General features: G+C 41.2%; 1 protein-coding gene across 1 annotated transcript in view; it reads left to right on the forward strand.

Annotated features, from left to right (window-relative positions):
- Positions 1–24,916, forward strand: part of PLCZ1 (phospholipase C zeta 1) — a gene marked incomplete at its 5' end in the record, with an annotated part of 47,319 nt that overhangs the window by 13,549 nt on the left and 8,854 nt on the right. The window contains 6 exons of the mRNA XM_044452167.1: positions 2,456–2,600; positions 4,386–4,538; positions 8,526–8,747; positions 12,346–12,502; positions 13,413–13,529; positions 23,784–23,956. Of these exons, the coding sequence (XP_044308102.1) occupies positions 2,456–2,600; positions 4,386–4,538; positions 8,526–8,747; positions 12,346–12,502; positions 13,413–13,529; positions 23,784–23,956 (967 nt within the window). The remainder of the gene's footprint in view (positions 1–2,455; positions 2,601–4,385; positions 4,539–8,525; positions 8,748–12,345; positions 12,503–13,412; positions 13,530–23,783; positions 23,957–24,916) is intronic.

Consider the following 24,916-nt stretch of genomic DNA (forward strand, 5'->3'; position numbering starts at 1 on the left):
AATGGTCATCTGGTGGGTTGCTGTACAAAAACCTACCCACCATGGCTAACTGTCAGGTGCCAGGAGTAGGCAGAGTGCCAACAGAACTCCTCCTAAATGCTGAGACTGAATCAGTCCAAATCCTAATAAAAATATACCAACAAATATGGAAAAAATGATGGCCCACAGACTGGTAAAGCTCAATATACAAACCACAATATACAAATAATAATACCAGGGAAATATGAATAATACCAGGAAAATATGAAGACCAAATATGAAATAGTTCGATTCCATAAAGGAAGCCACAGCCTTGAGTCTATAACAGCTGAACTGGACTGTCAAAGATCAGACATATTCATTCATAGGATTGTCATAAGTTGGAGATGACTCGATGGCATGTAATAACAGCAAGCAAGAAATGTAAAGTTAATGGAAAAAAGATAATGGACACCAATCAATTTTCCAGTTTTTGAAATCAGGCAAGAATTCAAGGCAACTGGTAATGGAGTTGGAGTTATGTTACATTACAAACTGGTGCCATGTTCAAAAAAATAATGCTCAGGCACTGCAGACAGAAGCCCGTGCAGGACAACCAAACCTTGTGAAAAGCCTAGTTCAAGGGGATCAGGCATAAGTTATTTAAAACTCAGTGGTTTTGAGGTTTATGTACCTTGGCATACTTTGGGGCTCAAAGAAAAAATATTCATGCAATCCCTTTTAGCATTTAGATTAATGGAATCAAATGACAAGAATGTTTCTGTCCCCTGCCTCTTCTCTTTCTGGGTGTGTTTAAAATGACTCTGAACTGTCTGCCAGAGGTCAGTTTTACGTGGGAATGGGGTTGGTTTGGGGCCTATCAGTGCTGGTCACTTTGCAGATCATATATCCTGTTTCATGCTGAACCCATGCACAAGTCCTGGCAAGATTTAGTAAGAGAGCAGCCAGTTGCAGGAGGTGAGAAATGCAGTCAACCTCCTGTGGAGAATCTCTGCTGAATAAGAGAGCCAGTGTGGTGTAGTGGTTAAGAGCATAGGACAGGGACTCAGGCGATCTGGGTTCAAGTCCCCGCTCGACCATGGAGCCAACTGGGTGACTTTGGGCCACTCACAAACTCTCAGCCCAACCTACCTCACAGGGTGGTTGTTGTGGGGATAAGATGGAGGAGGAGATGTAAGCTGCCTTGAGCCCTTTGTAGGAAAAAGGCAGGATATAAATCGATAAATAAATAAAAAAATAAATATAAGGAAGCTCAGAAAAGCAAGCCAAAGATGTTGTTTCAGCAACTCCCTGCAGCCTTTGAGGAACCATAATAATCACACAGCCATGGGTTTGTCTCTAGCGTTGCTTGTTTTGAGCATCTTTTGAGAAAAGCTATTGTGATTTAAATTAGCCATGCCTTATCCCTCAGATGTTGGCTTCTACAGGGCTGAAGAGCCACCTATTACTTCTGGCTGCAGGGTGATAGGTGATAGCAGCAGGGTAGAGGTAATTCCACCAGTGGTGGGTCCCAGGGCCCTTGTCCTGTGGGAGTGCCTTGCATGGCAAGCATCTTTAGTACTCTCTTTAGGATTGTCTTCCCTGCCCTCTGGGTCTGAGCCCAGGCTGTGGACACCAATAATCTGACACTGATACATCTTCAAACTAGAAGTGGGAGATTGCAAGTTTGAAAGTTACCCTGGTAAGCCTCTTTCCATCACCTGTTTCTCTTCTTTGCCAGAGAGAATTGCTCTAGTCTAACCTTCTCCCTGATGTGCTGTTTATATTTGTAGACTTTTTTTTTAAAGCAGGAATATTCAAATATGTAATTTCCCTCACCTGAATTCTACGATACATTCCAGGGAAGGGTATTGCTCATGATTTTTTTCTGTATATGTAGATCAGCTCTCAAATCCCACTGCAGTTTGTAGAACATCTTTCTCTGAAGTATCTTTGAGGCAGGCATGTTAGTATCCTGGTCCCTTGAGTGGCCTCAGAATGACAACTTTCTCTTAAAAATGGCACATGGTTTTGCAAAGAAGGAAGAAGGAATATGGAATGTAATGCATCATCATGTTTTATATCACTACATCTGTTAGCAATGCTATAGAGGAAAGCTTTTTATTTTCTCCTTCCTTTCCTCCCCCCCCCCCTCCTCTTTGGTAGGATTCATGATATCTGCATGTAATAATAGTCCTGTCATCTGACTGTGCCATTTCAGAAGGGTATAGAAAAAGCTTAGGGTACTCTATCCATGCATCTCAATCTCCTTCAGGTATCATTCCAGTCCATGATAGGCTAAACTCCCTGGCATGTAAGCTTTGGGTATAGATTTGAAGAAGGAACAGCCATATCTGTAGTTTGCCCTTCCGCCTGTACAATTCTATGACAGGTCTCCATCACACTGGTACAAGTTTGAATCAGACCCAAGAAGCTAACAAATGCAGCATTTTATGTTCATTTCTCAGTAGCTTGCTTTTTTCCTTCTTCTTTGAAGTGCTCTACTGAAAGGATGTCGCTGCTTAGAAATTGACTGCTGGGATGGACCAAACTGTGAACCTGTGGTTTATCATGGACATACATTAACAAGCAAAATCAGTTTTAAGACTGTCATCCAGGTGATCAACAAATATGCCTTTCTGGTAGGTACATGAGTAACAAAAGCGTTGGAAGAGGTTTCAGTCAGGAAATGATAGGTTCTTCTTTTGATGTACTTCTTCAGATGCCTTTGGAGGTTTTACTGGTGGTGACTGGGGACACAGCCTTTGCTCAGCTGGAAACACTAGGACACATTTGTTGAGGCTTTAGCTCAGGAATGAAGAACCTCATGCCCCAAGGCCAGTTCGGTCCCTACTGCTGAATGTTAAATGTGTTTTATTTATATGGTCGATTGCAATTTGTATTTTTGCATTGTAAATGTGTTAATATTTTCTATCGAATTTTAATTGGAAGTGGGTTTGAACATCTTGCAAGATAAACGGAAGATTAGAAATGTCATCAATAAATACAGTAATGACACGGTATCTTCCTGTTGTGAAAAAGCAATGAAGATGCATGACAGAATCTTTATTGGAAGGGATATAAATGTCCTTTGGTCCATCTCTTGCAACACAACAGGAGCACCCAACACACCTGCACCTAAGCAGAAGCAGAACAGTAGTAATGTGGACACCATGGGGCAAAAAGCCAGGGTGCTGCAGATCCTGGAGCAGGATCTGAATGGTTCACGCTGAGACAGAAAACTGTTTTCCAATGGGGCTGTGGCCACATGGTGGTGAGTCCTGGTGCCCAGGCCATCCCTCATCCCCACAACTACCTCCGATCTCAGACGGGAGACAACTGTGGGGACGAGGAGCACTGGGACTTGCTCATGCATGGGAAGAAGGGCCGCATTCTCCATGGGTGAACAGATTCAGTGCTTAGCACACAACCCCACTGTTACCTCTGATCTAAGATAGCAGCAGGAGTCCCGCTGTTAATGCGTGCCCGTTGTAGAATGCCTACTGTTATTTCTGATCTCAAATCTGAGACAGCAGCAGGGGCAATGCCCCCCCAAAAGGATTCTTTCAGGGGGTGGAGCATGCCAGTGTACAACTGCAAAAAGTTCAAAAGCAGAGATTTCTTTGAAAACGGTTGAGGATGCAGAGATAAATCAGCTGGCGTACAAGGTTGCTTCCACGCTAGGAGTTTACTCTGGAATAGTCAAGATTTGTTATCCAACCTTTTATGCAGCAACCTCACAAGGTTGTCATGAAGTCATTGCTCCCCCACATTATCACCGTGCTTTTTTTTCTTTTTTCAAAGGAATAAATCCAAGTATAGAGGAAAGAATAGCACAGCAGTGCGTTCTCTCTGCCCTGGTGAACAGAAATGTGTGAGATTGAGGCTTCTGGTCAAAAAAGTGGTCTATGAGGCAGGAATGATGCCCCCCCCCCCCCGCCATTTTCCAAACAAGTTTGCTGAGTATTTCTTGTTGCACAGCTGCTCTGTCCTCACCACTCTCCCTCTTGCATGGGGAAACGGAGCATGGAAAGCTGCACCAAAGTACTGTGCTGTCTCACTGAACAGAGAAGGAAGCCCAGATGATAGTGTGTTTTATTTTTGAACAACAAGAGCAGCAAATAACTGGGTGCTCAAAAATACATTTTCTCAGGCTGAGTAGGGAGAAAACACCATAAAGCAGCAGAGTACAGTAAACCCAAGGGGCAGGCTTGGTTGTTGGTTTCAGGCATGGCTTCTGCCCTTTCTCTGCTCTTTTTATGGAGAAGAGTGGATTTTACCCTTCTATAGAAAATGAGGCTCACTTGTCTAGCTGTGTTTTTACTGTGGAAAACAATACAGACGTCCTGCAATATCTTCATATTAGTTCTGTTGGGTCTTTATTTGTGTAACGAGGAATCACGCTAGCTTTGAAACTGTTCTTCCAGGCCTCTGATTATCCTCTGATACTGTCTTTGGAAAATCACTGCAGCCCTAGGCAGCAGGAAGTAATAGCGGATCATCTGACAGGGATCCTGGGTGACCAGTTGGTTCTGTCTACAATTGGTGACATCATGCCAGATGAGCTGCCTTCCCCTGAGGTAACAAGTAACACATTTCTCTCTTGTACAAGATAATATGAAGAAAGGAAGTTTATAGTTCCCCTTGCAGTTAAGTATCTTTCCTCTTCAATTGATGAAGCAGAATTTAATTGTTACATCCTGCCCAGAGAGTCTTGGCTCTTGGGTAGTATAGAAATGTATAACAACAAGAACAACAACAACCACCACTGTGGATTTGGGATGCATTCTTTTCAATTTAGTGTTATTAAACCAAAGGAAATAACCAATAGGCCCCTGTTAAGAAGAAAAGGCATGTGTCAGAGGTTTGAAACACAGTGAGGAAACACGGCAATATACTGCATGCAAGATCTTGGCTCTTCTAGTATGTACGGTCATGATTTATATCATTACCCCAAGGCTGAGAACACAGGAAAAGCTTTTATTCATTTTTACGCAATTTTAGTCTGCACTCAAGTGCCTATTGAAAAAACAAATAAAACCCAACTTATGTGGGAAGCATGCATCCCCAAAATGCTTATAAGCTCTCTCTCTCTCTCTCTCTGGCACTCCCCCTGCCCTCCCTCCCCAAGTGTGCGTGAGAGAGAGAGAGAAAGAGAGAGAGTCTCTCTGCTGGATGAGGCTGCTGCACTTGCTGTGTTTCCTTCATTCGATAAGCCTAGCTGGTCCTCATGCTTTTGCTCAAGCTATTCTGGAGCAGTGTGGAACCAAACACCTTCACACATTACCTTTGCGCCAGATGAGAACTGCGTCCTTATGGTTTTTTAAAGCAGCACTATTTGGAAGAGCCAAGTATTTCATACACATAACTGTTGATGAGATGCTCCAGGTTCCACAAATTCCCCGTTTCCTTTTTTCAGCCATTCGGTGTCATTTTCAGCAGCACTGCCACATCTCCCAGGACTCATGCTTCCCCATATGCATGTGCAGAAACCAACACATTGCAAATCAGACATGTGCAAATACTTTGTGACTTGCAGTTCTTGAGATCTGAAGCCAGAATAGTAGCAGTGGCAGGTAACTGGATACACACACATTCTTGGTTCCCATGCTTAGTTCATGCAGTGGCTGAGCACACGTGCATCTAAGGATACCCCCAGCACCACTGGACATGTGAGCTAGCAGTCTTGCTGCCCTATTTATACCTTTGCTTTTGTATTGCTGCTCACAGTGATTGTAGACTTACCTGCTAAATGTTTTCAGCTGCAGCAGCTTGTTCGCTGAATTTTCTTATATAAATGGCCATGTCAGAGTTTGTGCCTTAAATGCAGGTAAATCTAAATCAGGCTTATCAGATATGTAGAATAGGTTATTTCACCTCTGTAACTGAATTTTAGCTTGCACAAGATATGAAATAAGGAGAAAACAGGCATGCAGAAATGAATATACTTTGTGATACTATAGTGCAAAAGGAGTAAGAAGATAACATGGGGCTTTTACTCTAGTTTTATAATGACTGGAATTTTCTCCACAAGTCCTTATACAGAGTGAATCAATTTACAACAAATCTTTAAAGTTATACTGTGCATTTAGTTAGGTATAACCATTTTCACCTGAACTCAAGAAATTTGAACAAGATGCTGTTATTTCCCAGGAGTTCTGCTTTATATCTGTAATTCTCTGCTGATCCATTTGTTCCCTTTTTGCAATTAAAAACAGCACCGCTGAGCAGATGTATGATGAAATTATCTCCATAAAAATTCTTACATAGTACTCCGGTGTAGAGATGTTAATGATGCACTGCTGAAGGAGATGGCCTTAACCAATTACTTCTCTCTATTTTTTTAAACAATACAGTGGACAAACCTGCATGTTTAAACTTTTATATTGGCTTACATAAACCCTTGTTGACTTTGCTGTCCCTGGATTGCATTAACATAGTCCTGCATATGCCTGAATTACTGAACAATATCAGTAACCAAGAGGCCTCGCTAAATGTGAAATGTATTTTGGGAGTTAATCCGAAGTCTGATCTGTTTCAAAATATAAGTGGGGTTGTTAATAAAATGGAAATTGTGCAGAATTAAGGGCTACTTCAGGACCACACTAAAACAGAACTAGCTTTGATCAAATCTAGGGGGTTTAGGCACAGCTAAAACTATACTGAATTGTAGTCTAGGTGTCTGGCAAACACCTACGCCTTGCATTATTTGGACTGAACTGAGACAAAATCTCCCCATCTAGATGGAAGAATTTGTGTCTGGAAGAATTTATTTTAATTGTGTCATTGTGGCAAAGCATGTAACACTAAAGCATGGCTGCTGAGCGAAATACATGCGTGCACACACACACAGAGAACGAGAGAGAGAGAGAGAGTGTGTGTTTAAAGCTCATACATAGTAGACATTTGTAAAAAGGAAAGGCACCATGATTCTAGCTAACAGAATATAGAGCACATCAAATGTATTAACAACTACTAGAGGGAATCATGAATAGGCACGTAAGGATTTTATGAAATCCATGCAGTATATGTTCTGGACTGTCAGTGTCTTTTATTCCATTATCCACTCATTGACAGAATCAGATTTTTCTCATTTACCCAAACATGGATATTAGAAAGTGTGCATTTATGCAAATATGTATGCCCAAAAATGTGCTTTTGCACAAACCTGCTCAGTGTTTTTTTTCTTATTTCTGTATGATTAAATTTGTGTACAGTTTTGGAAAGTTAAGAAAACTGATTCACAAGTCTAAAATCTGCATGTCACTTGTTTATCCCCTTGTCTCCTTATAACTTTCGTATGTTGTAGCAAAAACTCAGACTTCCTGATTGTTCTCATATTCTTGTACATTTTTCCAAAGTCCCCTGACTCTTTCCTTGCACGGGTTCCTCTCTTGTGACTTTCCAGACTGTCATGCATGCCAATCTAAATATCAGCATTCATTATGTCACGCTGCAGACCTTCGTCCAGCCCATTCCATGCTACCATTTCACAAGTGATACACACATGAGCATGGCGTACCTATGTACACCATTTCACAGGCCTTTAGATTCCTACACAGAGAGCCATGGAATGAGAACCACAGAGAAGACATTGCCAATGAGTCCTGAGGTTAGGACAGATAACGATAGCATCAGTGTCCAAGGCCCTTTGCGGAATAATGTGAGCAGCAATAAGAAAGCAGAAATAGGAGGAACAAGTTCCTTTATCAGTTTGGAATTACGAATGCATTGCTCCTGGGCTCACTCCCTTCCTCGTGCAGCAGGCATCTGTGTTCCCAGAAAAGCGAGTCCCCATGTGGAAAAATTTCCACTCATGAATTTATTTTGCTGAACTGGAGCAAAATTATTAATGCAAGAGGTATCTGTTTAATAATCTGTTTCCATCCTGATACTGGAAACTCAGCCTGGCTAGAACTTATTTTCATTCTCTGGACTGGGATATGTAAGTAGCATTATAAAAATAACGCTGTTAAGGCAGGCACACAGTACCCTTAGGACAGATTAAAGAAATCTTCCAAATTTTTTGAGAGGGACTGAATGATCATATGCTATGTACTGATTTGGTCTAATTTATTCATTAGTGATATTTAAGTTCTGCTCCTCATTTGAAACAAATCCCCCAGGAGTTCACAAAGGGATAGGAACAGACCATCACACAGTTACATATTCACACAATAGTATCATGAGATTGGTTTAAGGATAGTTCATGGCTGGGGAAAAACAAAAATAAGCAGAAAGCGTTTCAATGCATGGCTAAAAGGGACCAGCACTGTGACATGACGCACCTCCAAGGGGAGACCATTCCGCAGAGTAGGCATCTCTGCAGAGCAGGCCCGTCTCCATGGCACTCTGAAAAGAAAATCTATAGGCCGTGACGCACCTACAGAATGCAGTGACATGGGAGGTCAGTTATAAGAGGAGTTTCTCACAGCAACCCAGTTCTGAGCTGTGCCGGACGCCATGCACTTACTTAGATGACAACAAATATGGCCTTGGAGACCATCTTCTGAGTCATAAGTTCATGTGGCTTATGATTTGTAATACCAATTAATTTCTTTTCTCAGGCACTGAAATTTAAAATAATGATAAAAAATAAGAAAATTGGAACACTGGAAGAAACGCTTGCAAGAAAGGGCACAGACAGCCATGGCCAGATGGGGGAATTTGAAGAGGAGGGCACGAGTGACGAAGAGCTGGAGGATGACCCTTCTCACCCAAAGCAACCCTTGCTCAAGAAGAGACGAGCACGTTGGAAACATTCATCACCACCTCGGAAAAAGCAAAAAGTATGATTCCGAAATGTGAAATTAAGATTCCGAATCTTCATGGATTATAGAGCCATAGAACAGTAGATCTGGGGGTGGGGGCAATGAAGGCCATTGGGCCCAACCCCTGCTCAGTGCAGGACTCCAAGTCAAAGCATACCTAACAGATGGCTGCCCAGCTGCTCCTTGAACACCTGCAGCGTGGGAAAGCAGACAGCCTTCCTAGGAAATCTGGTCTACTGTCCTATTGCGCTAACAGTCACACTGCCTTTTGTGTGACAACCTTTCGAGAACTCAAGTTATCAAGTTGCCCCTCATTCTTTTCTTATCAAGGCTAAACATGCTTGATTCTTTCAGTCACTCCAGATGGAACTTCATTTCCAGTCCCCGATCAACCTTGTTGTCCTCCTCTGAATCTTTTCCAGTATATCTTCATCTTTCTTAAATTTCGGTGCCCAGAACTGGATGCAGTACTCAAGATGAGGCCTAACCAGTGCTGATGGAGGGGAATTGGTACTTCACATGATTTGGAAGTGAGCCTTTATCAAGGCAACCAAACATAGTCTTTCCTTTGTTTTTTTTTTTTTTTTTGCATCACCTGATTGACTCATTTACAGCTTATGAATTCCAAGATCCTTCTTGTTTGTAGTATTGTTGAGTCATCCCCCATCTTGTAATCGTGCATTTGGTTTCTTTTTCCTTGATGCCGAACTTGGCATTTGTCCTGATTGAATTTCATTTTCTTGATTTCAGCTCAACCCTTCTTGACTGTGTGGTTGGCAGTAGACTCCAACCACCATCTTCCTTTTATTCGTTCCTCCATTAATTTTAATCCAGATGCTTTTGATACGGTTGCTAAGCTCCTGTTCCTATTTCTGTGAAGAGATATCTGTAACATAAGGTGCAACTTTGCCTCCCTTTCTATAATTTCTTTCCTTGAACAAGTTAGATCCCTGAGTTGTCGAACTCCAGTCCCAGGGGTCATTTCATCCCACCAAGTATCAGTTACACCTATATCAGGTCATATTCACCCTCCTGCATCAAAAGTGCTTTCTTAATTGAAGAATTTACCTTGGAAGAAGCTCTTTCTGCTACTCAGGGATTAGAAAAGTTCTTTTTCAAAGGAAGTGTCTTAAATTGTCAAAGATAATTCATATGATGTGACTCATCAGCAAAATCAATAATCAGTCTTCATCAAGCAGGTATTCCATTTTTCACATATTAACATTTTATCCATACTTGTACAATTTTTAGTACGGTAGTATGGGCAGAGGTACACAGGAAATATCTCCTGAAATTGCAGGTTAGAATAACCAATTTCCCCGCTCTTTCATTTTTGATACTTTCAACATATAACAATATTGTTATCTAATATATATAAAGTTCTTTAAAATGTGCCAATGCACATTTCTCTCTTACAGCCTTGTTGCTAGTCTGATTGTAATATATACACCATTACCCCCTTTTTTAAATCTATCCATCATTCACAAGGTGTCCCCTGAGATGTGTTTATGTTGCCAGCATCCTTGAGCCATGGTGCTCAATTCAAACTTCAGTAGCCCAGCATTATTGCTGCTTCCTGAATAGAACCCAAAGAAACAGGTCATAAGGTTAGAACCACCGATAGTCGGCAATGCATACTGGTGAGAATTTTGGAATGGGACCTGGGATATCTGGATTCTAGTCCTCATTGCATCATGAAGTTCACTGGATGACTTTGGGCCAGACTCTGATTCTTAGCCTAACCTTCCACACAGGGTTGTTGTGAGGTCAAAATAGAGAGGAGGAGAATTAGGGAAGCTGTTTGGAGTTACTTGCAAGGAAAATAGTAACAGTAATACAGTCATAATATAGCACACTGTGGAGCTGGATGTACAAATAGAATGGACTCACTGCTAGGAAGTATTTATCACCTTCCTTTGGAGTCAAACCTAGAGTTGTTGAGCTGCCTTGGAGTGAGAGGTGTGTGAAGCAGTGCTGTGTGGGATAGTCAACTTAGCTTTTTGCATCAAATTCAGCAAAAGCCACCCCAAAGATGTGGGACATTGGGAGGGGGGTGAGCAAAGATGCAAAAACTTGGGGGAAAAAAGTAAGAGGAACTACCTTACAGTGTGCTTTGGCAAATAAAATGGGAGAACCCCATGCATGTTACCCTGAGATATTTGGAGGAACGGAAGGATATAAAATGTGGTTAAAACTGATTTGTTGAATCAAGCTCAGTTTGTCATCCATTACAGCCTCTGATTTTTCCATGAAGTGCTGGTGTCCGGCCAGATACTATCCATCTAATAATTCCGTATTTTCTTCTTCCTTCCTTTGGTAAGACATCTCAGTTGTCTCAGCTGTATTTATTTAATAGTGTCTGCCCAGTTCTCGACTGGCTCTTCCCAGTGTGTACACAGAAGTTTCCTTTCCACAGAAATGACAACACGTGCCAGGTTCTGAAAGTTGGCCAACATATTTAGGATTTTTCTTGTTCATTGACAGGAAAGATACTCAGCAATTTTTGAGTAATCTACTACCCAGTTTTTCTAGCACACGGTTATGTGGAGGGGAAGGGAGCACCAGTGTGGCACCTTCCGTCATGTATGAATCCAGCTTTGGCTAAGAGCCCCTCTCTAGAGGGAGAGGCACCAGAAGCGCTTCTGTGATATTTAGAGAGGCTGCATTTTAAACTAAGAATCGAGGACCTAACTTTGCTTTTGTCTCTTTCCCCCAATCCCCAATATCATTTACTTTTGTACCGTGTCCTTTAGATGGTAAGACTGCATGCACAGACTGTCTTATTTCTGATCTTTGTAAGCTGTCCTGGGAAACTTTTTTGACTGAAGTGGGAAGTTAATTTATATATATATGAGACAATGTTCTTTCAGTAGTCCTGATAACCTTCCAAGGTTGGTCTGTGTAATAATCTCTATATTACTAACGGGGAGAAAGAGGCTAAGAGATGGTGCTTGCTTAAGCCGAATAACTGAGCTGGGATTTTCCAGTTTACAGTCCACGCTGCTGATTTATGTGTGCCCTTAGCATTAAACCATTATATTCCACACTGCATTTAGTGTGAAGGGATGCAGACCTCTTTATATAGATCAGGGGTCTCAAACTCAACTGATCTGGGGGCCGCTGGAAGTAGAGTCTGGGTGAGGCTGGGCCGAATCAAGTATTCCACCACCATGGTGGTGGGGGGCCGCTCATCCCGCGTCGCTCCCGGAGGCTGTCCTGGGCGCCGCCGGCACTTTGAAGGCTGCAGGGCCCCTCCCACGTGCCCTGCCCATCCCGGCAATTGGCCCACGGGCCGCAAGTTTGAGACCCCTGATATAGATATTAAGAGTAAGAATGTTGGTTAGGGAGTAGGAGTTAGAGAGCTGGGTTAGGACTGGGAAGATTCCAGTTCAAATCCTCAGGCAGCCATGTTGCGATGATGGAAGATGGAAGGGGAATAACAAGCACATTTTGAACTACAGGGATGAGAAGTGGGACATCAGTATGCATATTTCCATAATCTCCTACCCAGAAGTGTTTTTAAGAGAAAATACTTGACATTTTGGCATAATTGTTGATGCCAAGTTGAAAAGATTATTAAAACAACCCTTCCAACTGTCTCTTATTCTATTTCCAGAAAAAGAAAGTAAAGATTGCCTTGGCATTGTCAGAACTAGTGGTTTATACCAAATCTCGGAAATTTGTAAGCTTTGAAGACTCGAGAGAAAAGCAGCTTTTTTATGAAAATAATTCAATTGGTGAGGCAAAAGCCCGAAAGCTGGCAAAACTGAAAGGTAATTCTTGCAATTGAGTTTGATAAAGCTGATCCTGCCGCTGTTTTCGCTTGCTTAAGCCATCACTACTGTCAATAAACTTTATGAGGCAGCATGCCGTAGGCCGGCTGGCAGGCAGTGAAATGCCTCAGACATTGATCTGGCACTCCCCATGGGTCCTGCAGCTAAAGGTTTGTGTTAATTGGCTGTTACCTACACATTACCCAAGCTAAACAATATATGAAAAGGCAAATACATGGAGCCTGCTTTTTAAAAACATGACAAGACACTTAAATCCGTAAGTGTAATTTTGCTCCACTGACCGGTGGAGCTTGGGGCTCCCCTGCAATGCCTGCTCTTCTAGCAGCCCATCCATAACGCATGGTCAATATTCCAAATGTACCACTGACCCAAAAGATTGGGAGTCCCTGGAAGTGTTTGCCCATGATGAAACTTAATTTAGTGTGCTTCTGTTTTCATGCTGAAAATTCTGTTTTAATCATGGTTGACAAAATGACTTCAGGACTGAACCCTACCAGCTTGAGTTTAATGCAAGCTAGCAATACTGGTCACATGAACTGAGCACTTTTACTTGGAAGAAAAAGCAGCTATCGGGCCCTGATCCAGAACATATTGCTGATACAGACTGGGGCCTCACATTCGTCTCTTCCCGCAAAACAGGCAAACAAAAACAGCAACAACAACCAGAAATACTGAACAAATCTAAACAAAAACACATTCAGCAAAACTGCTTTAAGAAAATGTGTTAGTGTAAATGTTTCTGTAACTACTCATTCCTGAACTTGTGATAAGTAGACATCAGAATAGTTGAAAAATGCACATAGCCATGTATATATCCTTGGGTCTTATTAGCTCTGCAATTTTTCATTCCTCCATCAATAGTATAAATCTGAATACTGTCTCTTTGTAGGTAATGAATTCGTTCAACATACAGTCAGGTTTCTTACAAGAATATATCCCAAAGGGATCCGAGCCAACTCTTCCAATTATAATCCTCAGGAATTCTGGAATGTTGGGTGTCAGCTGGGTAGGTGATCTAAGTTTATTTTTTGTTGTGTAGAACATGATATTTTTCTTCTATGTATTGCATAGTACTTAAAATGTAGTAAGACTAATTTTCAGTTGTGCAAAAGATTGCCAAACATGGAACTTTTCACCTCTCGGCTCTTGCATAATTTGGTTCCACACTGAAAGGGAGCAGGCAAAGCAATCCTGAGTGGGGTCCGGATGGCAGGATGTAAGGGATTGTGTGTGTGTGTGTGTGTGTCTGTCCATCCATCTGTCTATCTGTCCATGTGGAGAGAGGAGTTAGAGTTCAGTCTGCAGAGCTCTTCACTTTAAATCCTCCCATTGAAAGCATTGTGAGGGGTAGGAGTACTGATCAAGCAGGTTATGCCAGGTCCTGGATTAAGCCCCTGTCAGGGGACAAGAGTCAGAGTCAGCTCGGCCCCACTCTGCCCCTGGGGACTGGTGCTGGGAACCTTACACTTGCTGCGGCCGCTGGAAGCTTGCCGCCATTCCATGGGCGTTTTCCCCTTCTCCAGTAGGCAAGTGGAAGGGCAGCTTTGCTAAATCCCAACTCCCAAGCAATATCAGGGGATTAGAACAGCTCTCTCAATTCTGCTGCCTTTCATTTCTCTTGATTGTGAATTGCTGCTGTGATGTCTGGATAGTCCACGAGGTTTCTGACCTCAAGAGTGGTCCTGCAGGCATTATTAGCCCTTGCCCATTTCATCAAGATTCTCCAAGACTTGGACTCCTGGGCTCCAACTGGAGGATGAAAGGGCTTCCTAGTTAATGGTATATTTGCTGACCTTTGCCTTGCAGAATCTAATTCTTTCCTTAACTAGCTGTCTGTGGAAGTGTGGTGAGAACATGCTTTTGTTCCAGCAGCTCTTCTTTTCTTGTGTGCTCCAGGGACCTTTTGTTTCCCCACCTCGTACCTTCTCCTTGCAGGACGCTGACTCTGAAGGCAAGAGCAAACCCTGTTTCTCACTCCAGAACTTGTGGGATCAGGTTGGTGACTAGGCGAGCCCTCGCTGATGCACTGAAGCCACATCTTAGTGGGTGGACTTCAACCAGATGCATGACTAAGTAGATGAGTAGGACTGGGACTCCTCTTATCTCACGCTTTCCAAACCCCAGTGCTGACCAAACACCCTCCAAATTCTTCCAGCTGGCAAGGGGCCTGGTGGCTACAGAATTAAAAGGGGATATAAAGCCTTCTTAAAGGAGCAAAACATACACAGTAAAAGCGAATACTCAGCAAAAATTAGTATGCTTTCCACATGCAACTGCAGTGCAGGTTGGAAGCAAATCGGTTAGTACAGCCATACAATTCTTTTATTTATGAAGTAGAAATTAAAAGCAGTGATTTATGCACAAGAGTGAGATTCAAGCTGATTATTTAAATACACAGTTATTTGCATTACATTTTTGATACAATAAAATAGAAAAGATTATAGAATTCAAGATACTTTTTGAGGTATTGCTTGAGAACTAGTGAAACAGACATACTTAATCTACCACATGGTAGAAAGAAAGCAAAATAACCTTGTAGTATTAACTAATGTCTTAATAGTAGCGAGAGTTTTCTTCTTAAATTAAATTAGGAATGTGTACCTTATAAACAGCCCCACTAACTTCAAACCCTTGTATATGACCAGACGGCCAATTAACTCCAAAAGCACTTGCACACATGGAAGCTTAGGCTCTTACAGATTTTCCTTACAAGATCTTCCATAAAGATTTCCCATGATACCCCCTATTTTCAATATTCAGGCCGTTAGTGCCATTATTTATTGAGCCAAAATGGCACCACTCACCCACACAAAGGTGTATCAGCAAACTTGGGGGTAATCCCAAAGTTCTTTGGTGTACAAGAAATCTTCAGAGGTGGAAAAGGGGAACCTCAAAACAGTCCCAGAATGCTCAGTTGCTGTGAAATGCTTACTGACTTTGGAAGGAAACACACAAAACCACAGGGCAAAGAAGACAGGAAATGCTGGAGAACACCGCTAGACACTGCAACATGTTGTTGCAGTTCTTACTTTTAAATTTTCTGAATAATTTTTTTTGTTCAGGTATTCTTCTGTTCAGTGCTACAGATGGGACTGTGCCTGTACAGACTACAGCATGAAAACTTTCTGGATTTCTGAGAACAGTGGGATGTACGTTTTGGAATTTAACAGAGCTTTGTGATCTATTCTCTGCTTCACATAACTAATATCCTATCTGCAAGATGCCATGATAAACAACAGAGTTGGTTACTCTTTATCATGAGACTTGCTACTTTTGCTTACACTGCTGCTCTGTGGCTAAGAAACCCATAGGAAGAGCTAAACTGGATTGGGACTGCAGCGCTGGAAGAGGAGAGGTTGAGTCTTCTGCCTTCCCAACTTCCCAGTTAAAGTTGCTTCCCTTCAAGTCGTTATTGGGTCCATGGTGGGAAACATACAGATCTCTTCTGATAACTTGTCTTGTTCGCAGCTCTGAACTCTCCATAATGGAGATTAGAGCAGTGCGTAAATCTTGTACATGCATACATAAAGTGTACATTTCTTCTGTGAGCAACGAACAGCTTCATGAGGGAAGGATCATTTCTGTTGGGAAAACAATGCACCGACAAAATGTTAACCCACCTTTGTACAAAGCTGCCATCTTCACGCGATTCCTTCCTTTACCCCTCTCTGTGGCTGCTTATAAAATAATAGTGCATAGGTGATCTTACTCACAGATCTCTCAGTCATGGCTTACTTGGCCTTGACTCTTGAAATGCGCATTATGAAATTCCTTTCAATTCCATTTGCAGCTGAGTGTCTGAGGGAGCGTATGTACGGCCAGTAGACAGTTTGCAGCCTTGCAGTGTTTCCTCTAACACAAAGAGAATCATGACTCAGTTTTACTGCACTTCGTGACCATCACATAGTTTCTGCAGGCATTTGTTTACTCCCAATGAAAATTTCACAAACTCTGAAGATTCCCAAGAGATCTGAGCCTGGGAAAACAAAAGTCCCTGTCCCCTTTCCAAGACTAAATCTCAAAACCATGCATATAAATGGATTAAACTGTTTCTTTGTTGTGTACAGGATGTGCTGCTCTTTTCCCAGGCAAAGTATGAGTTCAAGGATGGGAAGCCAGTCATTTTCAATGTAACTCTGGTGGGGTTTTTGCTTTGTTTGCTTTTGGTGAGGCCTGACAATAATATAAACTGTTTGTTGTTTGTTTTACAATAAACAGAATATTATATAGAACTGATTATGAACTTAGTAATTTACAGGTTGGAAACAGATGTACTGCAAGGAGAAATTCAAAATCTCTGGGACTTAAATCAGTACAGCTGATTTAGTCTACTTTCTGCACGCTCTCAATCAAAACCACTACTTTCCAACATATATGCACAGTTTTGTAGATACATTCTAGTTATTATACTGTGAAAATCCCTCTCAGAATAGGAAGTCTCTCTCCAGATTGAGAGGAAAGTGATACTCATTTCTAAATGTGATTTCATGACCATGATGAATTCCTTTCTATTTTATTTATTTACTTTTTATATTTATATGCTGCCCCATAGCTCGAAACCTAGTCCATGTTTGCCTATTAAAACTTTTTAAAACCCAGGCAGGGAGCTTACAGAAACCCAGATGCCTATTCCAGCCTTGAGATATGAGATCTCGCTGGTTAGACTACATGAAATGGACATTTGCAGAATGTTTTCCATGTAGACTTAGGACCCCAACATGAAGTGCCTGAAAGTCTCGATTTGGGGTGTGCAACCTCAGGCCTAGGATCCAAAGGCAGCCCTCCTAACCCAGCTGCTTTTCATTTGGTGGCTTCCCAGCTTTTGTGCAGATTGTATCCCCCATTCTAAAAGGCTGCGATGCCATTCCTAAGAATTCTCAGCCAGAATTTACTGGTGTTTATTTTTATTATATTTATATACTGTCCTTTTTTCCTGTCAAGGAACTCAAAGCGGCTTACATAATTCTCCTCTTCTTATGCTGTTATGCTTGTCTGAGTGGCTGAGTGGGGACTAGATCCCAGATCTCCTGAGTCCCGGGCCACACTCTTTGTTAGGATCGTTCCCCTTTTGCCTATGATCCTGCCCACAACTGGAATGTAGCCCTTGAGAGCTAGTTTAAGACAGAATTTGGACACCAGACTGTCTGAGGTCCATCACCTCTGGCCTAAATTCTCCCCAGTCTCGTAATTTTGTTGCATCCATAATCATGCTTCTAACTATATTAAACGTAATACTGTAGTAAAGTTGCAAGAGAGAACTTGGCCACTATCTTCTCTCTGAGGAAGTAGTGGTTTTATAATCTTCACTAAATGGCAAAGAAATCTAGAATACCATGGCAGAATTTTCCAGGAGTTTCTTATTTTAAAAGTCACTAAATCTAAGGGTGCTGACTTTTAGAGGACACTGTGATCTTGATATCCAGTTTAGGTAATTAATAAGGAGCCAAAATTATTTCAGGTATAAAACCTTCCCCTGAGTCCTTCTGACAGTTTTAAGGATTTCACTATCATATTTCCTTAATTAATGTATTAAAGGCCTACTTTAGCAACAGGGAATAATGAGGCTGACTAAAGGCAATGTGCTGTCAAAAACACAATGCATCATAGATAATCTTAGAAACATCTCCCTAGTCTCTTCCAGGCATTTTTTTAGGTAGAAGTGTGAATATAAAATTGTAGCGAGACACCAGTTTAGAGTCCTTTATATGCAGAGATTGTATAGCAAAGATTTTCCTCCCCTTGTCCTCACGCCCAAAAGGATTTTCATGAAAATGTGTTTTCAGGTATAATTAATGAGCAATGAATGATTTATAATAATTTTTAAATGCTTTTGCAGGAGACCTACAAACGCTTGCAATTAATTTAGAAAAATGAGAGTAATCAAAAAATTAAAGTAACCAAGACCTTTAACTTACCACATGAAATTAGCTCTATAGCTATAAAATGTAATTGGTTCATTTTTTTCCCTTTAAACCATGACCCGTTACTTAATTTCTGTCGAATCCATACAGCCAATATGAGTCCCCTATTTTAAAATGAATTTTGCCTATAAAATCTAGAATGCAAGCTAAGCCATTAGCAATGATGTAAACCTGTATGTGTTTACTTAGAGGTAAATACCAGTTATTCAATGGGTCTAATGCCTTTTTCAATTAGAATTCCATTCAAGAATACATACTTTAAAATGCAGTTAATCAGCACATGTTGACTGAGTCAGTTTTAAGGCTTTTGGTGCACATTTTGTTAGTTGAGGAAATAATTTCCTCTTATCACTCTGTGGCACTGGGTATAGGGAATTGTTCCTGGAGCATGTGGAGTGACCGGCCATATTTGGTCACGTTTGATCACACAGCAGTCTCTTGAAGGGCCTGAATCTTTTATCTATTGCAAATGGTACTGGAAATTCTAGAACAACGTAAACACATTTAAAAGAATCTTGGTATCCCAACCCAAACCCTTTTAGGTTCTTGCACACAGAGGCATGGCTAAATTTTTGGTAGCATTTCATGTGCTAGTGCCTAGTATACTTCCATACTGACTTCCAGTCTGCATCAGGAAATGCTAGGATAGTGCTAGAGTGTTGAACTAATTTAGCTAGGGTTGTTGAGCTGATTCTTCAGCTAATCCACAAAAGTTATCCATCTGGGTTAAAAAAAAACTAAGAGGTTAAAACCTCTGTGAAACAGGAAGACATGCTCAGTCTTTTCTTGCCAGTTGTTCATTCATGTGCATGCAATTCCTGGTCAACTGTGTTTGCCCTGCAAATCATTAAATACAACTCTGCATTAAGTACAGTATGCATTACTGAAAACTGGATGTACAAAGGGAACTCCAGGGGTTCTTGGATGCACCGCATTCTCCAGATCCGTTTCAGTCACTCCAAACAGCTCTGGTGATTGTGGTTGAAGAGCTTCACTGAGACTGATACAGGGGAAGTATGATTCCTGTTGATTTTGGGGGACTCTGAAACAGTGCTTGATACTATTGGCCATGCTGTTCTTCAGGACAGCCTAGTGAGGATGAATTTGGGAGGAACTGTTTTATGGCCATTCCAGCCCTGCCCTATCGGTCACTTTCAGAAGCTGTTATTGGGAAGTGCTGTTTGGAACCTTGGCCACTGGTTCATGGCATCTCCTAGGGACTGATTCTGTTCCCTGCATTATTCAATATCCACATGAAATCTTAGGACAGATCATTTAGGGATCTGTAGCGGATTCTGACAGGCAATTCTCTTTCTCCTTTTCTTCTAACACGAAGTAAGCTGTTGATAATCCAAATGGCTTTCTGAGGCATTAATGTGTTGGACAAAGGTTAATAAATTGAGATGTACTCCATAGAATGCAGATAAGGTACTGCAAGAGGAGAAAGATGGGCTCTAGAACAGGAATTCAGCCAGATTTGGATGGGGTAGTACCCCCATTAAAGGACCAGGTTTGAAATGAGGGGGTGTTCTTGAACTTGCCATTGCACCGAGATCCTTCACTGGCACCTGTAGCAAATTAAGCTGCTACAACAACTGTGTCAGTTCCTTACAAAATTGCACCTGGTCACTATGACACACACTTTATTCACTTCTTCTTCTACAACCACTCTATACGAGGCTTCCTTTGACGAAGGTTCAGAAAATTGAATTGGTCCACAATATAGCAATGGGGATATTTGCAGGCATTTATGGGAATTGGCTCTCCATTAATTTCAGACCAGAACTTACTCTGTCCACAGCTGAAATGCAAGCAAGAGTGCAACTGGGGGGAGGGGGGGGCAAAATGTCAGCATTCCTAAGCTTGTGATGCTCTTTTATAAAATATGTGCTTTAGAATAACGTGCAATTTCATGTTTTACTCAGTGGAAGAATGTATACATTGGGGTAGATGATTCAGAAATGCAGACCCAAATGCATACTTCCCTTGTTTGAATGGGCTTGGCAAACTCATGACTTGGAATGGGAGAAGATGGACCAACTTGCGGGATGTAACTTGGCAAACCTCAGCAAGCTCAGCTCTTGGCAATTCTTTGTTGCTAAATGTTAAGTGTTAACTGTACCTCACCAATAGGTGTCCCACACTTTTCATATCTGTATAGATTAAATTAAGATTAAATTGCCATGCACCTCCTGAAATCTCTCCATTATTAAAGATGCAGGAAGCCATTCTCTGTCTTTTTCTCTTTTTAAAAAGCTTCTAATCAAAGAAAAAAATGGTTGCATTGCACTGATGCAAACCACCTTAGTCCTGACTCCAGTTCGAGATCAGTGTGTAAAGAATAGCAGTTCAAAATTCAGTACTCAAATAAGCAAGTAAAAGAAAAAATTGTTTTTCCGTAACAAACTAAGAAGCTAAACTTACACATTTCTCCTTCGGTTCTAAAAAGGAAGTTGACTGAATGTTCAGTGAGTTGACCTGCATTTATCTCACAGGAGCAGAGAATGCAGCCTCTTCTGAATTACTGTTAAGTGTAACGTGTACCTCTTTAGGTCTACATTTTCTTCTGGCAACCCATCAAATACATTTACTTTTTAAAGTGCTCGTTCTATTTTATACATGACATGTTTGTGTTTTACTGGGTTGACTGGTGAATTTTCCATGCTACGAGCACCACAGTCCTAGATGAGAGAAGATTTTACACTTCATACCAGTAATTATGATGCTGTCTTTTCCCATGAATTACAGTGTCCTGGTCTAGGCAGTGTGTTGTTTCATTTCCAAAACTGCAGCAGCAAACAACGGAAGCGTTCTGAGAAAAAGAAATTATGACAGTTTTGTGTTCAGGATAAAGACTAGTACTTTATGATTAAACTGCATGGAGGGTTTGCATGGCAATTCATAATGTTTACAGAACAGAATGGTGCATATGCACATAGCTTGCATAAACCCTCAAGCACACTTTTAGCAAAATGACTTCTATAATTGGGTTTTAGCATTTGTGATTAAATTGGAAGTGTAGATCAATTTTTTCTTTCCCTACTTAACAGTGACTGAGGTAGGTAGAAGCTGTCGGTTTTGTTTCATAATTAATTAATAATTTGAATTTATTAGAGATTGCACATAATACAATAACCAATGCAGCTCAAATTAACTATGAATAGGCATTTTTGTATGAATCTTAACAGTACATATTATGGCATAGAGGTTCACGGGAAATCTCCAGTCTGCATGCTGGCTGTCCCACTACCTTGTCATAGTGTTCACCCTTGTCTGAGCAGGTACCAGACAGAGAACAATTGAACAGGTACCGTCCTTTCTGCACAGCCTCCCACAGGCCATTGAGAGCTCACAGTTCTTGGGAAGCATGGGAATTTCTTACAATGCTGGAAGACATTTAGGATCCCTAAGCAGGTTTTCCCATGACTACTATGAACTCACAGAGCTCCCTTGGGCTTTGGAGTGTCTGGGTTCCATTTCTGGCTGGTCTTCACCCAAACTGGAACCCCAAAACCCACGGAGAAATTTGAAAGCTGGATAATTCAGTGGCATACAGCTGTTAACTTAGTGCCTTCATTTGACTGAAAACAACACATTCATAAAGATCTTACCATTTTAGCACATGAAATATATTAATATTGGAGTTGGTGCACCCAGCTCAGTAACATGGAACTAGTACAGCATTATTGACTCATAGGAATGGTGAGAGACGAGGAATAGTTTATCAAGGAATTCAAAGGGGTTTCCTTTCCATCGTGTACATATATATTTCCTTCATTTCATGGTCACTTCTGCTCAGCCAGGTTTTATATTTCTTGGCTTTTTTAAACAAAACAAAAACTTGCAAATCCTGTTTATAAAAAGCAATTATAGGATGAGAACACACGGTGAACACATGTTCCTCCTTCAAAGTGCCTTTAATTCTGAGTAAGAAAAAACAGCAACACTACAATAGTCTATTTCCAGTCTGATCCTCTTGATGTCCTACTGATTTTCTCCACCGACTAGGTTCACCAACACAATAGCTTAGACACAAGGGCTGAGTGTGGGTTTCTGCTGAAATATAGGTTGTCTGAATCCAGTCATGCTAGCAAACCATGATGTTTCGCCCACAAACAACCCACAAAGAAAAGCCATGCTTTGTTGTTCTAAGCTAACAACAAACCATTGTGTCGGGACTGAGCAAGATCGCTGCTGTGGGCCCACATACTCAAGACCTGCTGGCTGGACTTCAGAGGAGGAGGAAGGAGACGAATGGCGGGGGGGGGGGGGCTTGGAACGTGGGTCAATTCCAGATGTTCAGATGAGAGAAGCAGAGATGCTTATCTCAAGACAGACAGTCCCTGGGGAATAACCAAGCTATACAGCTGGTGGTAGGGGATCCAGAGCAGGGGGTTTTCTCAGACAAAAGCCAAGCAGCCCCAGCTCTTCACCCCATGATTCAGTGTTAGCAGAGGGAGGTGGCCCAATTAGAGGATCTTTGTGCAAAGATGAGGCATGTTCATTTTCAGAAGGTCCCTCCCAAATGGATGGGGCTCAGGCATGCTCATACGGAGAGTTCCTGGATGTGAATATTAGATTGGGTTAAAAGAACCATTTTGTGTGTGCTCAGAGGTTCACTCTTGGTGTTTGTGCTTCTGGAAAATGCTTTGTTCAATAAAGAACATTTTGCAAGAAAGGTCCCTGGCTTTGAATGTGTGAGGAGAGGAACTCAACTCACAACACATAGGTTCTCTTCATGGGTTACTAGTGGTTAGCAAACCATGATTAATGCCCCTGGGTTCAGACAACACAACAACCCATTTATTATTTATTTATTATTTATTAAAACATTTTTATGCCGCCCCATTCGCCGAAGCCTCGGGGCGGCTTACAACACTAGATAAAACAATAAGTTAAAATATCCATATAAAATGATCATAATTTAAAACACACATTATAAAATAAGCCACCCTGGCCAGATAAAATTCAGTTGTATTAGCATTTAAAATGTTGCTTAAATAAAAAGGTCTTTTTTTATTTTGAAAATATTTTGAAACATCAACCCCTTGGTTCAAGGTCAATTTTATCCTAAACCCTTGAGTGTGGGTTTTTGTGTTGACTGAATCCTCATGTTGGAGATTGGTTGATTTATCTATACTTTTTATGATTTAAAGTGGAGAGCCATGTAAGAAAGCATGTTAATAGCCACATCTACTTATGTAACTCATATTAAAGCCTCAAGATATATATCAGTTTCTAGGCTGGATAACGCAAATCTATCATTTGTATGTGCATATGTGTGTATATTCTATTTCTACTGCCTATTTTTATGACTGCATATATTCTTTTTCATACAGTGGCCTTAAATTTCCAAACAGCTGGGGTGCAAATGGATCTTCAAACTGGAAAGTTTTTGGAGAACGGTTGTTCTGGTTATATACTAAAACCAGAATGCCTTAGAAATCGAGACACAGAATTTACTCCATATGCCATAACTGCAAACCATCATCCAGTTGTGCTTACAATAAAGGTCAGTCTATTTTGTTGGCAATATTTTCTTATCAAATGTGCCAGAACACATGCTTTTTCCAAACATTTGTTGCCAGTTCCTTTGCAGCGTTTGTGGCCCCAGTCTATGACAAGCACTTCCAGTAACTTGTGTTTGATAGCACCTGGGTATCAGTTATCCTGGCAGGGTCTCCATATATAGAGTTGCCATCTCTTTTAGGTAGATTTATGAAGATGCATGAGAGCTGTGAGGAGCATTCTGAGTTGTAAACATCATTCAGTTCACAGTCAGAAATGTGCCCTTATGAAGTGCAGCAATAATTCACATACCTCGCTGCCGTCCAATGGCACTGAACTAGGACCAGCTGTTTCTTACCTTTTTGCCTGTTAATGAGTTCGGAGAGGACCTGAGCCAGATTAGCTGGTTGTGAGGCGGTAGTACATATATTTTCAATGTCTGGTGGCATTTGATTCGACCGACTCCCTGCTGTATTTTGTTCTTTCTGTTTTATTGGCTGTTGATTCTTGTTTTATCGGTGTAACCATTTTTCAATTATTTGAAAAGGCAGCATGTGAATATGATAAGTGCCATCATATTCACTAATAAACTGACTGACTGACTGACCCAGTGAGTAAGCTTGTCTGTGAAATTTCTAAAGCAACTTTCCAGACTGTTTTATGACACCATTTATATGTGGATTTCGTTGTGGAATAGGTCAATGTCCTTTCTCGTATCACAAACTGTATGTTTGCCGATTCCTGCCTGGGGTCGCAGGTGCAATTATGGGACTTTCTCCTAGAGGGCTTTACCTGGTGCCGACACTTTATTCATTTCGGTCCCAGGCCAAAACATTTTTATGCTCCTAGTTTGTAATCAACAACATATTTTAATTAGTTGCAGCAGGTATGGGCACTTAGGAATTTTAAACTATTTTATTGTTGTAATAATGGTTTTAATATATATTTATATTTTTGTGTTTTT

The sequence above is a fragment of the Varanus komodoensis genome, unplaced genomic scaffold (genome assembly GCF_004798865.1).
Source record: "Varanus komodoensis strain SLA01 unplaced genomic scaffold, ASM479886v1 scaffold70, whole genome shotgun sequence".
Lineage (NCBI taxonomy): Eukaryota > Metazoa > Chordata > Lepidosauria > Squamata > Varanidae > Varanus > Varanus komodoensis.